The sequence below is a fragment of the Stegostoma tigrinum genome, chromosome 9, assembly GCF_030684315.1.
Source record: "Stegostoma tigrinum isolate sSteTig4 chromosome 9, sSteTig4.hap1, whole genome shotgun sequence".
Lineage (NCBI taxonomy): Eukaryota > Metazoa > Chordata > Chondrichthyes > Orectolobiformes > Stegostomatidae > Stegostoma > Stegostoma tigrinum.
Window position 1 is genome coordinate 63332908 of NC_081362.1, and position 16264 is coordinate 63349171.

Here is a 16264-nt window from a genome sequence, read left to right on the forward strand (position 1 = left end):
TTAAATATGACGTAGAACTAGTTCAGCAGTAAAATCAGAACTTCTAAGCCATTCAGGTCTGAGAAGACTAAATGCAGTCCTCAAGTATACTCAGTTCATTGGTGTCAAGCAAGACAGTAAGATACAGATTTTAGACTGAATTCTAGGGCTTATCTTCCCAATATATATTAAAACCTCCTCTATATCAGTTACTACTTTAATAAAAATAAAATATTGAGAGAATTGCAATGTTCATTCTCAAAATGCACTGAATACTGCAAAGTCTAATTTTGTCAATATACCAATGCATTAGCAAACATGAAAAATGTAGTAGTGGTAAGCAATATTATAGCCAGAAGAACATATAAAGAACAATATAAACAATAAAATTTCTTTTTACCAGAATATGTGAAGCATTCATTGTATGCAAGACACACTAGCAACACAAATTGAGATAAATGGGTTTAATCCAATCACCATTACAGAAATATGGGGCGATATTTTTAATTGTCAACGGAGGTGAAAATGAGTGCAAGAGTTTCAAAAATTGCATTTGCAGAGGAAGGTATTTGATCCCATCAAGTCAAGGGCAACTTGGAATTTTGAAAGGACTTGCAAGAGGGAAAGAATGAGAAACCTTGCTCCCAGTAAATGACCCTTAAAATTCTTTGAGCAACTTGTTAAGGGTCTTGTCAGAAAAAGAGTGGGATTTTCAGTCTTTTTTCCAGCCTTTTCGCACAAAGTGGTGAATTTTAGTATATAGCTGTCAAAGGAACATGTAGCTGTCATAGAGGTTTATTTTCGTCTGTGTTTTTTTCTGAAATTGGAGATGTTAACAACCAGCTGGTCGAGAACTGCGCATCAAGTTATCACCAATGATCACTTTGCACCACCTTTATTTGCCTGGTCATGAGCTGCTTTCTCTCCTTGGCAGGATAACAGCAACCTGCAGCATGACTATTGTTTTCCTTTCCTTCTGGTTCCAGGTAGGTAGTTCCTGCCTCTTGGGAGGTAGTTGGTGCCTGGCACTGGATGCCAAGCTCACCAGCTGACCAATCAAACAATACACATTTAAAAGTAGCATGTCCAGATTAATGTAGTTCAGGTATGGAGTTAGAACTTGGAATTCAGTCAGGATTCAGATTCACATCCAAGCTTTGAAAATCCAGACCATGACTACTAGGTGACTGGGTTGGGAAATTAATATTTCAGGCTACACAACACTTCAACAGAATAGAAAATGGGGGAATGGAATCAGGAAGGTAAAAAATGAAATATGGACAGGTGTGAGAAGGGAACCTGGCTCAGAAGATCAGGATGTAGAATCAGTATGGCTAGAAATTAAGAGTAACCAGGGTCAGAAACCATTGGTGTGTGTAGTTACAACCAGTGGACTTAGCATTAAGCAAAAATAATTGGAGTTTGTAACAAGGGAAATGTGATAAAGTTAGGGGTTTTAACATTCATGCAGACTGGTAAAAAAAGTTGTAAAAGGCAATATGGAAGATGGGCCTGGAGGCTGCTTTCACAACAGTTTCCTAGCACAATATATTTCATAATCAACTAGGGATTCATCTAAATGAGTCCCAGTTAAGAATTTTAAACTTAACTAAAAGGTTATTATGCAAGTATGAGGGAGGAACAGCTGATTAAAACAGTTTGGGTAAACAGACTGAAAGGTACAGCAGTATATAAACAGTGAGGAACATTCAAAATTTTTGCCCCAAATGCATTCCATTAAAAGAAAACTCAACAAGATCCATCGATTACTTAGTAAGGAAATAAAAGTTAGCATTTACATTAAAGAAGAGGCATATTATGTTGCACATAACAGCGGTGAATTTGAGTTGGGACATTTGTAGAAACCAGGCAAGGACAACGAAAAAGTTAATACAGGAAAGGAACAAATAGAAAAAAGGTAATATAAAAATATTAAGAACATAAAAACAGATCTTAGAAAAGTTCATCTAAAGAGTAGATAAGTAGATAATGAACTGAAACACTTTCTTCCAACAACACTCTTTGACCTGATCATTTAATTCTTCAATCTGTTTCACCCTCTACCAATATGGCTCAGTCAGTAATACAGAGATTTTACCCATTCATTTAAAACCCAGTTACTCAAATTCTATTTGCAGATGAACAATCTTAGTTTTACCTACCATCTTGTTTCTACATAGGCATCAACAATGGGATCCACTGCTCCCACACCAAGAATGGAATTTTATTCTCATGGAAGCAGGCAGGCAGGTGGTGGGAGTCATAATCAAAATAGTGGTCACCTAAGGGCCTCCTCCTGCTGCTACTGGTATTTTATCAGTGGCCCGCTAATAACCTACGTGTGACTGAGGAGGAAGGTTGGGCCTTTCCAGTTTGGACAACCTGTTCCCAAGGAGAATCCCATCCAAGGCAGGGTCCTTACCTCATCCTATGTGCCCCTCATCACTGTTTTGCCAAGCCCCAACCTCTGCTAAACTTTGAAGGCACCTGCAGATCTGGTAAAATGACTCCCTTTCATTGGTGACCGCCTGCTATCCCAGCAGTGGCCAGTACTCATGGTGGGAATGATGGGAATATATAGCTGCCTCCAGCCATTAAACCACGAGGGACCATTCATCCAAGCAGAGGTCTGCGCATCCCAAATTTTTATGCCCGGTGGTCAAAACCATTGCCATCACATAATATTTCTGTCTAAGTTCTTCTATAGCCCTGATGAAACGATCCAAGCCCTGCCACTGTGGCAGTAACCCAACCATCAAAGTACATGAGTCATCCCAAATGTAGCAGCCTCCTGGCTGCTAAAACACAGATAGATTTTGAACTTGGTCAAACGGTAAGGGATTCTGGATACATTGGCCAAGTAAAACTCTAAAGTCACAAAACTCACACACCAGCACAGTGCAAAAAGAGCAGTCGGGGACAATGACATCTGCATGACGTAAAGGAGTTATCCTGGACAGATATACCCGAAACAACTTATCCACCAATTAAAGGAGAACCCAGACAGGAAGGCACTGGGTCCTGCTACACAAAGAAACAAACAGTAGCAAGCCACTCAAATGACTGACAAAGTTTCAAACTATGAAGTGTGTCTCCCTGATTGGCCAGAACTATAGAAAGTTCCAAATAACCATCCTCAAAGGTATAAAAACGTGGTTCACCTGCCGACCAATCAATTGGAACTTCCGAGAAAACCAGCACAGCCAGAGGCAGAGACCTGTTGACCATCCGAAGACAACGACGAAGAGAAAGCAGCTTTGCAGTCTCAAGGAGACAGAGAGAGCAGCTGCACAAATCTACAAGAGACTTGAGAAGTATTATAAAATTCAGGGGCCAAGTAGGATTAGAGATAGTATTGTTTCATAGTAAAATGTTTCCTAATAAAGTTTGGCCTGTTTTGCCTCGGCACTGGTTTGTGTTCATAGCAATTTGACTGCATCAGTATTGTGAATACCTGAGCAAATTCATTCATAACATTCTGGTTGAAGTTGTATAACTTTTTTAAGAAGTAACTAGACGACATGGGACTGACAGATACGGAGGTTATGCAACAAATAAACAGCACTGCCATAAATGCTGCCTCCACTTCTGCCCTCCAACACTTTTCTATGGGGTAAGAGAGGACAGGCCCCAAACAGTCCTGCTCCTATTAAAATTGTAATTTCATTGTGACAAACTCATCAAGAGTGGAGGGTGGGTGGGGTGAGAGATTGCTGGGTATAGGAGTTGGGGAATGGTAGTACTTAAGTCAGATGGAAGGAGTGCATTTAAAGTTTAATATAATTATGCACTTGTTATGGTCTCCCCAAGTGACTTCAATGTTCACCATATATCCATTTAGAACAATGGATTTAAGAACAGAAGGCAATGAAGGCAGACATTTTAATATGCTTTCGGCAAAATCAGCCAATTAAGGTCCTGCCAACCATAAAATAGCACACACATCAGGTGGAGTCAGAGGTGGCAATACAATTCTAGTTCAGTTCCGACTCTTTGTTGCCACATCCCATGAAAACATTTTTAATCTGGTTGCAGCTGCAGAGAATGGTATGCATTGCACTGACTATATTATCTCTAATCACAATCCCAGTACTTTTTATTCCCTATCCCCAGCTGAATTCTTATTGACTAACAATCCAATGCAGTGAGTTTCAACTTTGCAACTCACTCAACACATTTAAATATATAATAAATATTTTCATTGATGTAGAATATATCTTGTAAGCTTTTACAATGTAAATTGGGAAGATTAAACATGTTTGATTTTAATCTAAAATTGAAGACCTGCAACTTATTGCAAAATCTCGCAAACATCAGTGAACAGAGAAAGGACCAAGGATCCCATTCAACACTGCCTGACCTGAATTTTAGCTCAGAGGTGGTTACTTTACTGCTGAACTGTTTCCACACAACTTTTAAGAACCAGACTTTTCACACAATATCATTGTGGTAAATGATTGCTAACGTTTGAAGTTCTTGCAGACATCATCAGAAATAAGAAAGCCAGCCATGGAAAATATATTACTTCAGTTATCCTTGAAGAAGAGGAAAAAAGTCAAATAGAGAACTTCTCTAACATAAAGTCAGAAACAGGTATAGTACGGTGCTTCCAAAGGCTAGATTGCAAAGTTCTGAATCTTTGTATAGTGTTGATGACAGAATAGTTCAGGCTGAAGTTACAGCAGGTCAAGTTGGAAAAATGCTCTCACCTTTGTCCACAGTTTTCTTTTCTTTTTTTTCTTCCTTGACCTTTTCACTTTTTTCTGATATTTTGCTGCAAGTGACTTCATTTTGTCCTTTTTTGTTAACTTCCTTTTGTCTTTGAAACTTATTTTTATGATCTTTGGAGTGTTTTTCAACATGTGAAAGGCTTTCCTCCTGTTTTTTAGGCCGTTCTTCTGAAGCATCATGTTTATTAATGGTTGATTTCTTTGCACCATGTAGTAGCCAGTGGGGTAACCTTTTCCTTTCAGTATCTTTTTTTTGCTTTTCCACATCCAGTACAGTAGTTTGGTTAGTTGCTTTAACGTCTCCAATATCAAGTGTTGATGATTTCCTTTTTTCTTTTTTAGGTACTTCCACTTCCTGTCTATCATTTGCTACATATTCATTGTTGTTAATTTGACTATTTATGGCATCAGTTTTATGTTTGCCGGATTTGCTTGTTCTGTTCCTTTGGTCTTGCAAAGGGAGATCATTAACTTCATCACTGGTCTTCTTCAAATCTACATCAGATAATGTGCATTTGAATTTTTTACTCTCTTCATCTATCATTTGAGATTCTTGTGCAGCACTGCTACAAACTGAAACAGAATAATTGCCTACACCTTCATAACTCTCTCCTATCTGCTGTAGACTTTCTGTGACTTCTCTGAGTTTTAACTTCGCTGATTTTGTGAGGTGACTTAGTGATGGTTTGTCCTGCTGTGCTTCCTTTTGTCCCACAGTATCTGAGATATCTGTGGACTGCGGAAAGGAAATGTTTTCCACTTGTTTATAGTTCGAATCCCTTGTACTTGTCTCTGCAGAAACCTCACTTGTTAAACTACAAACTGGAGACTGATGTTGTAACCAATTCTGCCTTTTCTCTTTTGTAATTTCTGACACAACGTATCTCTCTGCATCTTGCAACTCTCCTGAATTATTGTTTGTTGTGCAATTTCTTGTTTCTTCCCTTGTTTCAAGAGACAGCTTCTTTACTTCAACTTCTGAGCTGATACTTGGAGATGCTACACCACTGTCTGTACAAACTTCAGAAGATTCATCTTCTGCACGCAAGCCATTTAGGATTTGTGTTACCTGCTCTGTGACTGAATCAGCCACACTAGAACCAGCCTGCCCAACTGCATCACTCAAGCCCTCTACAACACTGCTAAGTTGTTCAACTATAGAGGATACTGATGGAAAATTCAAGCTTTGTTGAAAACTCTTGAAAAACGACATTTAAGCAAGCAGTCTTTTTAACCCCAAGAAAGCAAAACCTCATTCAGATCCAATGTGCAACTGGTTAATGTTGACAAATTGATCATCCTTTTCAGCTTACCTCTGTTAGTAAATAAATACAAAATGAATTAAAATTAATTATGATATGCATATCTAATAAGCAGTTATGTACAAATTTTCAACAATTAGTCTAAAATCTGCAAAGGTATATTAAATCATGAGCCATTGGCACATGGTCCTTCTTTTTGGATTTAAGAGCAAGTAGTTTTTGAGGAAAGAAATAGGAAATGTGAGCTTATAAACCAATGTGGAAAACTTGGATATGCGTCCAGCCTGAATGTCAATCTTGGGGTGCTACAACTGGAACTTTCGCGTCACCATATCAGCATGAGGACCGAATGTTCTTATCTTTGTATCATGGGCAGGGACCTTGCCTGTTGAGCTCATAAATAGGAAATTAGGCACCTTATCTCATGATTTGTACATTGATTCTCCAGTGGTAGCCCAAAGATGGAAGACTAGCACTCATTGCCTCTCCCCATCCTTTCCTACAAATCTTGCATCTCCCCAACCACTCACTCTCCCCAAACCGACTCCACCCACTTTCAGTTTCCTTAGGTATTTGGAAATCTGTAGATTGAATGATCTCAAATATTACAAATAGAATCATGTAAAATGGAAGTATCCACAAAGCAATTTTAGAATACTATAAGGTGTAGTGATTGTTGAGGTATAAAGAGCAAATTATTTGAAAAAAGTGAACACCCAGTGAATTATGACTCACTACTGCGATGCAATTAAAGTTATCTTGAATTGAATTCAACAACTAAGTTCAATAAAAATGATCCCTAGATTTTCAATTACTCTATTCAAACAAACTGCAGAATTCAAAAGAATGTCACTCAACTTAAATCTAAAGTCTGACATTCTAGAAGAAGTAACAGGATATTTGTATTTCTAACAGCTTTGTAATGTAAAGAAATTTAGTTAAATAAAAAAGGCTCAGTTTGCTCAGGCTCATATTTTTCAAATGAAATATATATTTTCCACTTACACAAAACTAAAATAGTTAATATCTAAAATAAATCACTTACGGTTATTGTCTTGTAAATCTTTGCTGGCCCTGTATTCTGTGTCAAGGCACGGAAACTCTCCTATATTCTCAATGCACAGTCTTTTGTTGATATATAGAAAGAGAAGGATCATAAGAATGACAATCACGCCAACAGCAGAGAGGAAGCCAACTGCCTCTGGAGACACTGAAAGAGATTGAAATACATTAAAATTATCGCTCTGATACCATGGGCACTACAACCAAAGGCATATATACAAATATATATACAAATATCAAATATCACCAAAAATGTTGACCTTAACTCAGTGGTACCACACTCACCTTGAGTTAAAAAATTGTGGATTCATGCCCTATGCACTACCATAATCCGCAGTGCTGTGGCAGCTAAAGAGGGGAAGGGTGATTACTGGCCAAGGTTGAATGCCTTACAGGTTGAGAATCTTGGGCTCTATTGGAGGAAGACTGAGGACTTAATATGTCTGAAGGTTAAGGACCTTAGGTTCAAAGGGACATTGGGCCCCGTGTGCCAGCAAATGGGTGTGTGCTTCCATTTGGTTGGGTGGAACATTCCTCCTACTCCAAACTCTGCATTAATTTGCAAGCAACTCATCTCTTTTTTTTTTGCAGACTATCTGTCAAATTGAATTCCCTGAATGCAACCAATATTAGTGCAAGGATCTCAAGCATAAACAAGTTCTTTATTTGCACTTGCAAAAGTCCCAAACCTTGGTTCAGGTAGACGTAAAATCACCAATTTTCTTCTCTATTTAGGTATGTAGAAAAGAAAGTCAGAAGTGGTGCAAAATGAGTTGTCAGTTTGTTACATAATTATGCATTAGTTTGGTCACTGTTCATAGTTACGTTTGACTCCATAAGTGTCAATTACACCTTACAAATATTTTAAAGGCCTAATTCTATATGCATTCATATTTTGTGAGAAACTTAGAAATGCTAGATCACCACACATGATTTGCTGGTGAACCCAGGAGAAAGTTGGGCTGTGTTTTATATTTTGGAGTCTGATTTCATACTTACACAACAATAAGAAATTCCCCGCACAACAAATTACTTTGGAGGGCAGTGGTCAACTTCAAGTAAACAAACGGGGCAACCTTTTTATGCAACAATGTAATAAACGGGCAGCTTCATCTGTATATTTTTGTTGTGATCGACTGGGGAAGGAATACTTACTATTAATAGTCTCAGAATAGTGTTGTAGTGAAAGTAGGGAACATTATGCTTCTTTGTCTTAAACAGTTCCTCAGGATTTTGTTTGTCTATTCATTTGTGGGATTTGAATGTCCATTATTGCCCATTCCTAGTTACCGCTGATAAGGTGGTGGTGAGCTGCCTTCTTGAACCGCTACAGTCCACCTGCTGTGGGTTGACCCACAATGCCATCAAGGAGGAATTCCAGGATTTTAACCCAGCAACTTGGAAGGAACAGCAAAATATTTCCAAGTCAGGATGATGAGTGGCTTGGAGGAAAACTTGAAGGTGATGGCGTTCTCATATGTCTGCCATCTTTGCCCTTCTAGATGGAAGTGGTTGTGGGTTTGGAACATGCTTTCTGAGGGTCTTTGGTGATTTCATGCCGTACGTCTTGTAGATAGTACATATTGCCGCTACTGAGAATCAGTGATGGAAGGAGTGGATGTTTGTGGATGTAGTGCCAATCAAGGGGCTGCTTTGTCCTGGATGGTATCAAGCTTCTTGAGTGCTGTTGGGGCTGCACATGTTCAGGCAAGTGGGAAGTATTCCATTACACTCTTGACGTACGTCTTGGAGATGGCAGATAAGCTTTGAGGAGTCAAGAGGTGAGTAACCTGCTGCAGTATTCCTAGCTTCTGACCTGTTTTTGCAGCCACTGCATTTATGTGGTGAGCCCAGTTGAGTTTCTGGTCAGTGATAACCCCCAGGACATTAGTAGTGGAGGATTCAGTGATTGTAACGCTGTTGATGCTAAGGGACGGAGATTAGATTCTCTCTTATTCGTGATGGTCATAGCCTGGCATTGTGTGGCACGAATGTCACTTGCCACTTGTCAGTCCAAGCCTGGATATTGTCCAGATCTTGTTGCATTTGAACATGGGCTGATTCAGTATCTGAGGAGGCACGAATGGTGCTAACATTGTGCAATCATCGACGAACATCCCCACTTTTCACCTTATCATGGAGGGAAAGTCATTGATGAAGCAGCTGAAGATGGTTAGGCCGAGGACACTACCCTGAGGAACTCCTGCAGAGATGTCCTGGAGCTGAAATGACTGACCTGCAATAAGCACAAACATCTTCCTATGTGTCAGATATGACTCCACCCACCAGAGTGTTTGCCCCCTGATAGCCATTGATTCCAGCTTTGAGAGGGCTCCTTGATGCCACACTTGGTAAAATGTAGCTTTGGTGTCTAGAGCTGTCTCACCCCACCTCTAGAATTCAGCTCTTTTGTCCAAGTTTGAACCAAGGCTGTAATGAGGTCAGGAGCTGAGAGCCCTGGTAGAACCCAAACTTGGTGACACTGAGCAGGTTATTACTGTGCATGTGCTGCTTGACAGCACTGTTGATTACACCTTCCATCACTTTACTGATGATCGAGAGTAGACTGATGGGGCTGTGATTGGATGGGTTGGATTTGTCCTGCTTTTCACGTACAGGACATACTTGGACAATTTTCACATTGTCAGGTAGATACCATGTTGTAACTGTTTTGCAACAGCTTGGCTAGTAGAACAGCAAGTTCTTGAGCACAAGTCTTCAGTACTATTGCCAGAATGTTGTAAGGGTCCATAGCTTTTGCAGTATCTAGTGTCTCCAGCTGTTTCTTGATATCACGTGGAGTGAATGGAATTGGCTGAAGACTGGTATCTGTAATGATGGGGACCACTGGAGGAGGCCAAGATGGATCATCCACTCGGCACTTTGGCTGAAGATTGCTGAAAAAGCTTCAGCCTTATCTTTTGCACTGATGTGCTGGGCTCTTCCATCATTGAGGATAGGGGTATTTGTACAGTCTCATCCTCTACTGAGTTGTTTCATTTTACACCACCATTCATGACGAGATGTGGCAAGGCCACAGAGCTTAGATCTGATCCGTTGGTCGTGGGATCACTTAGCTCTGTCTGTCACTTGCTGCTTGTGCTGTTTGGCATGCAAGTAGTCCTGTTTGGTGGCTTCACCAGATTGACATCTCATCATGCCTGGTGTTGCTCTTGCATTGTCCTCCTACACTCTCCACTGAACCAGGGTTGATTGCTTGGCTTGATGGTAAAGGTTGAGTGGGAGACATGCCGGATCATGAGGTTAAAGATTGCACTGGAGTACAACACTGTTGCTGTTAATGGCCCACGGCGCCTCATGGATGCCCAGTCTTGAGTTGCTAGATCTGTGCAAAGTCTGTCGCATTTAGCATGGTGATAGTGTCACACAATACGATAGAGGTTATTCTCAATGTGAAGGCGGGACTTCGTCTCTACAAGGACTGTGCAGTGGTCACTCTTACCAATACTGTCATGGACAGATGCCTGTGCAGCTGGTAGATTGGTAAGGTTGAGATCAAGTATGTTTTTCTCTCTTGTTGGTTCCCTAACCACCTGTTGCAGACCCAGTCCAGCAGCTATGTCCTTTAGACTCGACCAGCTCACTCGGTAGTACTGCTGCTGAGCCACTCTTAGCGGTGGACATTGTAATTCCCAACCCAGAGTACACTGTGTGCCCTCCAAGTGCTTCCTCCAAGTGTTGTTCAACACAGAGGAGTACCAATTCATCAGCTGGGGGAGGACGGTATGTGGTAATCCCATGTTAAAGCTGAAGCGATGAGACTTCATAGAGTCTGCAGTCAATGGTCAGGACTCCCACACCAACTCCCTCCTGACTGTATACCACAGTCCCACCACCTCTGTTGGGTCTGTCCTGGTGGTGAGACAGGACATATTCAGGGATGGAGATGGTGGTGTCTGGGACATGTCTGTGAGGTATGATTCCGTGAGTATGGCTTTGTCAGGTTGTTGCTTGACTAGTCTATCAGCCAGCCCTCCCAAATTTGGCAATAGCCCCAGATGTTAGTAAGGAGAACCTTGCAGGGTCGACAGAGCTGTCTCTGCTGTTATCTTTTCTGATGCCTAGGTTGATGCCAGGTGATCCTTCTGGTTTCATTTCTTTGAGACTTTGTAGCGATTGGTACAACTGAATGGCTTGCTAGGCCATTTTAAAGGGCGACTGAGAGTCAGCCATATGGCTGTGGGTCTGGAGTCACATGAAGGCCAGGTGAGAATGGCAGATTTCTTTCCTTGAAATACATCAGTGAACCAGATGGATTTTTCGGGCAATTGACAATGATTTCATCTTGATCAGTAGGTGCTTAATTCCAGTTTTTATTTTAACTGAATTCAAATTCCACCATCTGCTGTGGCAGGATTCGAACTCGGGTCCCTGAGACTTTAGCTGAGTTTCTGGATTAATAGTCTAGCAATAATACCATGAGGCCATCACCTAATCAATTTAATACCTACCGTGACATTTCATCTTAAGGTACAACAGACAATCCAAAACTCAATCCTGAAGCTCTGAAGTATCAGCATAGGTTTTGCTATGACCTGGATTTTCAAGTAGCAGCAAAGAAACGGTGCTCTCCATTCACCTTGTTACCAGCTGCTGTCCAGGACTCATCAATATCCCTACAGAGAGCATTGTGTTGCAAGTCTGAGAGCCTGGCATGAATCAGCTAGGCTTTTCAAACAATCAACTTGAAGAATCATTACTTAACTACTCAAAGTCTAAAACAGAAAGTTTAAATTAGAGTTGAATTATGCATAGAAAGTGGAATGGATACTGTGGTGACAAATGAAATTAAATTTTTACAAAGAGATAAAAGAAACAAAGACACAGACCTTATGTTCAGCGATGGCAAGACAGCATATGCTGTGGACTGCATTGGCAACTACAACCTTAATTTTTCATGCTAGGATCTTAGGACCTTCCTACCCTGGCTGCCAAATGGAGTCAGAAATAAGCTAGGAGGGAATTCCTATGACGTCAAACTTCATTTCCCATCATGAACTAATACATGCTTCTCAAGATCTGCCTTCAGTTTTTTAAACTACATTATTTTTAATGTACCTTACATATGATCTCCATATCTGCCAACCTTGTCACTGCTGACACTGTTCATTCTCCTGCACTCTGAATACTGCTCACTGTCTCCCCCCGCCCAGTACACCTTCTAATGCTCACCCTTGCCATCCCAACACTTCCACTCTCCTACCACTGCTCACTTGTTTCCAAATGTGCTCAACCCCTGAATGCCAAACTTGCCTCCACTCTCCTGGGCCAGCTCACTCTAATGTGACATTACTCATGCTCATTGTTCTCAATCCATTGTGTAATCAACAAACATACTGAATTGGTCTGCATATACAAACCTATACAGAACAAAACCGGAAATGGCATTACTCATGATAAAGGACTGAACAGTATAAATTCCAAGTGAAGTAGGACAACATCACTTCATCGGAGGTCTCACTGATGATGACGTGGTGACAAATTAACTGAACAAAAACAAGCCAGCTTGGCGAGCAAGTCAGCAACCTCACCCACAACCCGAGCTACAAATCTTTGCTAAAACCTTAAACATTACTCATACACCCAACGCTGTTCACTCTCTTTCCCAAACCTGAACAATGTTCATCCCTCAGCATCCCTGATATGACTTAGCCTACTCCTCCAACTGCACTTCCGATATTCCCTACTCCTTCCCACAACCCGGGGAATTCCATCCAGGTCACTCTTAATAAGCCCAGCAGAACCTATACTTAAAGGGGCAGGCATGATTTCCATTCTGGTTAAGAATTTACAGACATTTAAATCCTCCCGAATTGATTGCAACTTTAAGGCTGGTTCAATGCTTCCTGATTGGAATTGTATATTTATTTTCACTACTTGTCTTCAACTGTCACGCCTCACTTGGGTTGCTAGCTGGAAAACTAGTCTACTATCTCCAAAGTTGTCACAGGAGTTAAAAATTTTAAAAAGTACACAGAATTTCTCAATTTACCTGTGTTTTGGTTGCAGGTTTCTGTACTTAACAAAAATTGCTATATACTAAAAAATGATTAGGTTCTAGCTACAGGTAAACAATTATGAACCCTTGGTATATAACTGTACTAATTTAAGCTCTAATCCCTGTAATAACTCCCTCTTATGCACACACGTAGACTGACACAGACAGAAAATAAGCCATGGGTGTTGAGGACGAAGGCTAAGCCTGGGTCAGCAAATAATTAGATACTGTTCACGTGATTGCTGAAATGATTCTTATGATTCTTGTGCTGGTCAGAATGCTGATTCTTGATCTTCCTTCTTCAGAGGCTATTACTTATTTGTAGGAGGCACAGGGGACTGATTCACACTTACAAAAGGTCTTTAATTTTTAAAAGTCACAGCTTACAGCCACTATTGACGGAAATAATAAAATGGTTTTCTTCAGGCTTAAAGCAGCAATTATAGCAGAGAACAAAGAGAGCTCTGAAGACTTCTCACCATCTTGCTCATAACCCCTAGCTGTTCAGCTGCCTGAGCACCAATGATGTGGAGGTGCCAGTGTTGGACTGGGGTGGACAAGGTCAAAAATCACATGACACCAGGTTATAGTCCAACAGGTTTATTTGAAGAATCAAGCTTTTGGAGTTTCGCTCCTCCTTCAGGAGTCAGTGAGGGAGGTGGCATCTGTCATGTGATTTTTGACCTTGAGAACCAATCACACAGTTGTTGGCCAGCAGAAGGCCTTTATCATCAATAACTGGGCACTAATTCACAGACCAATCAGCTTCTTACTGCCAACTAAAGCCGTATTTGTACACAACCTTTCAGCTTCAGTTCATCGTGATTTATGTCTCCAATCCTACTCATCATTTGGAATGGTCCAACTTCAATTCAATAAATATCTGGAATTAAGAACCTAATGATGACCATGAATCCACTGTCTGGAAAAACCCACCTGGTTCACTAATGTCCTTTAGGGACGAAAACTGCCATCCATACCTGGTCTGGCCTACAAGACTCCAGACCCACAGCAATGTGGTTGACTCTGAACTGCCCTCTGGGCAATTAGGGATGGGCAATAAATGTTGTCTAACCAGCAACGCCCTCATCCCATGAATGAATAAAGGAACTGTCCACAATGACCTTAGTAGAAGTAGCTCAAATAGCCTACAAGATAGAGCTTTATTTCATGTACGTTTTGTTCCTTTTTTTAGGTATAAAAGGGATAGTAATGAAATCAAAACAGTCAACAAAATTGCAGAATTTCAGCTGGAGACCTTATTAATAGTTCATGTAGACCCTAATTTGTGTGACCATTGCGCATTCTGCTGACAGGAAGGAACATAATAAATGTAAAGATCTATTTTTAATTAATAAATTTTACATTGAGGGTATATTATATTCAAAGCTGAGCTGAATTTTTAATAAACACTGGCAAATTTTCTATGAAATTGCTCATGGCAATCCAAGACCTGTAGCACAATTTCTGATGGTTGCCATGGTTCCAATGCATTCCAAATGTGATGTCACTGTAATACAGCAATGTACTAAAGCAATATATCTCATATCTCAGTGAAGATAGAATACAGCATCTTTTACAAATACTGAATTCACTTTTGTTCATCTGTCAACTTATAAAACTTGCTGAAGATTTTATTAACATTTTCCTATTCAAAAACTCTTATTGCTGGCAACTTACATTAAAACAAATATCAACATTCATTAACACTGCAGGTACTTTATTTGTTAATGTTTTCCTCCTCCTTTCCAAAATCATATCTGCCCTTGGACTTTTGATAATTATTACCCTTCCTCCTCTGCTGGTATTTTACACACGGTAGGTGAAGACCGACACCACATGGAAAATCTGGATATGTTAGCTGCTTAAGCTGGTGTCAAGCAAAGAGAAGACAGACCTCATTTGCAGATCCTTTGGCCCATCCAAGACACCCTCTTCAGGTTTATTCCTCTGTCTGTTAACCAATCCCAAAATTCCTTATTCCATTCATCAAGACCCTCAACCTCGCACTCAATTGGGCTCCTTGGTGTGGTGCATCTCCCAGCAAATGCTATTCAGACTACAGAGCCGCCATCCATCTTATTAGCCAGCAGTTTTCTAAGGCAGGAGTTCCTCCTGAGAAAAGCAATTAATGTTAGTACATAATAGAACAAAGATAGCTGGGATATGGGAAGACCCATCATCAAGTTTTCCTTCAAGTCACACCATGCTGATTTGGAAATATATCAACCATCGTTTAGGTAGGGGAATTTGTGGATGATTTTCCACACTTTAGTTATTTAATTTTCTACCACCATCTACAGTTGAATGTGATTGGACCCCAGAAGTCTGATTGCTTGTGGAATTGCTTTCCTGAGGCTATAACAAGCTATTTCCCCAGTTTAATACATTCATAGTCTTATGTTATACCTTCATCAGGTTCGTACCTCATTTTTAGGCACGCCTAATGTTGCTCCCAGCATACTCTCCTGTATTCCTTATTAGCCTAGGTTCAGATCCCAGATTTGCTGGCAATAGCCAAATGAGCAACGTCCCAAGCCATATAGATTGTGGTAAAGTACAATTCTGCTGATAATTACCAATAGCATCTTATGGATGCCCAGTTATGACCTGCTGTATGTATTCTGAATCTATCTCAGTCATCATGCCACACAACACATTGGATGATGTCTTTAATGTAAAGTCAGGAATTTGACTTCACAAGGACTGTACAGTGCTCACTCCTACTAATGCACTTATCATTAAATGTATAGGTAAAGAGTATTTTGGTGAGGTACAAGATGAGGTATGGTTTTCCTCATGTTAGGTAATCTCACCCTCAACTTTAGGCGATACTGACAGCTCTGTCTTTGAAGGCTCAACTATTTTGGCTAGTAGCAATGTTATTGAGCCACTCTTGGTGACAGATATTAACATCTCCCACATTGATTGCATATTATCTCCAGGCTATACTCAGTGGTTATTCCAAGAGATGTTCAACATGGAGGAGTTGTAATTCACCAGCTGACGGCAATACGTGGTAATTAACAGCAGATTCCTTGCTCATAAGTTACTTGTTGCCATGAGACTTCACAAGATCCAGAGTCAATGCTGAGGTCACCTAGGACACAATCCATCCTGACTGCAAACATGTGCCTCCACCTATGGTCGGTCTGTTCTATTGGTGGGAAAACACATACCCAGAAATGGTAATGGAGGACAACAAACATAAC

At 40.5% G+C, this 16264-nt stretch overlaps 1 protein-coding gene across 1 annotated transcript in view; it reads right to left on the reverse strand.

Moving 5' to 3' along the window:
- The window catches only part of LOC125454919 (synaptotagmin-14-like), a 234325-nt gene that overhangs the window by 162442 nt on the left and 55619 nt on the right, over window positions 1-16264 (reverse strand). Inside the window, exon 3 of the mRNA XM_048536236.2 lies at window positions 7017-7181. Coding sequence (XP_048392193.2) covers window positions 7017-7181 — 165 coding nt within the window. The remainder of the gene's footprint in view (window positions 1-7016; window positions 7182-16264) is intronic.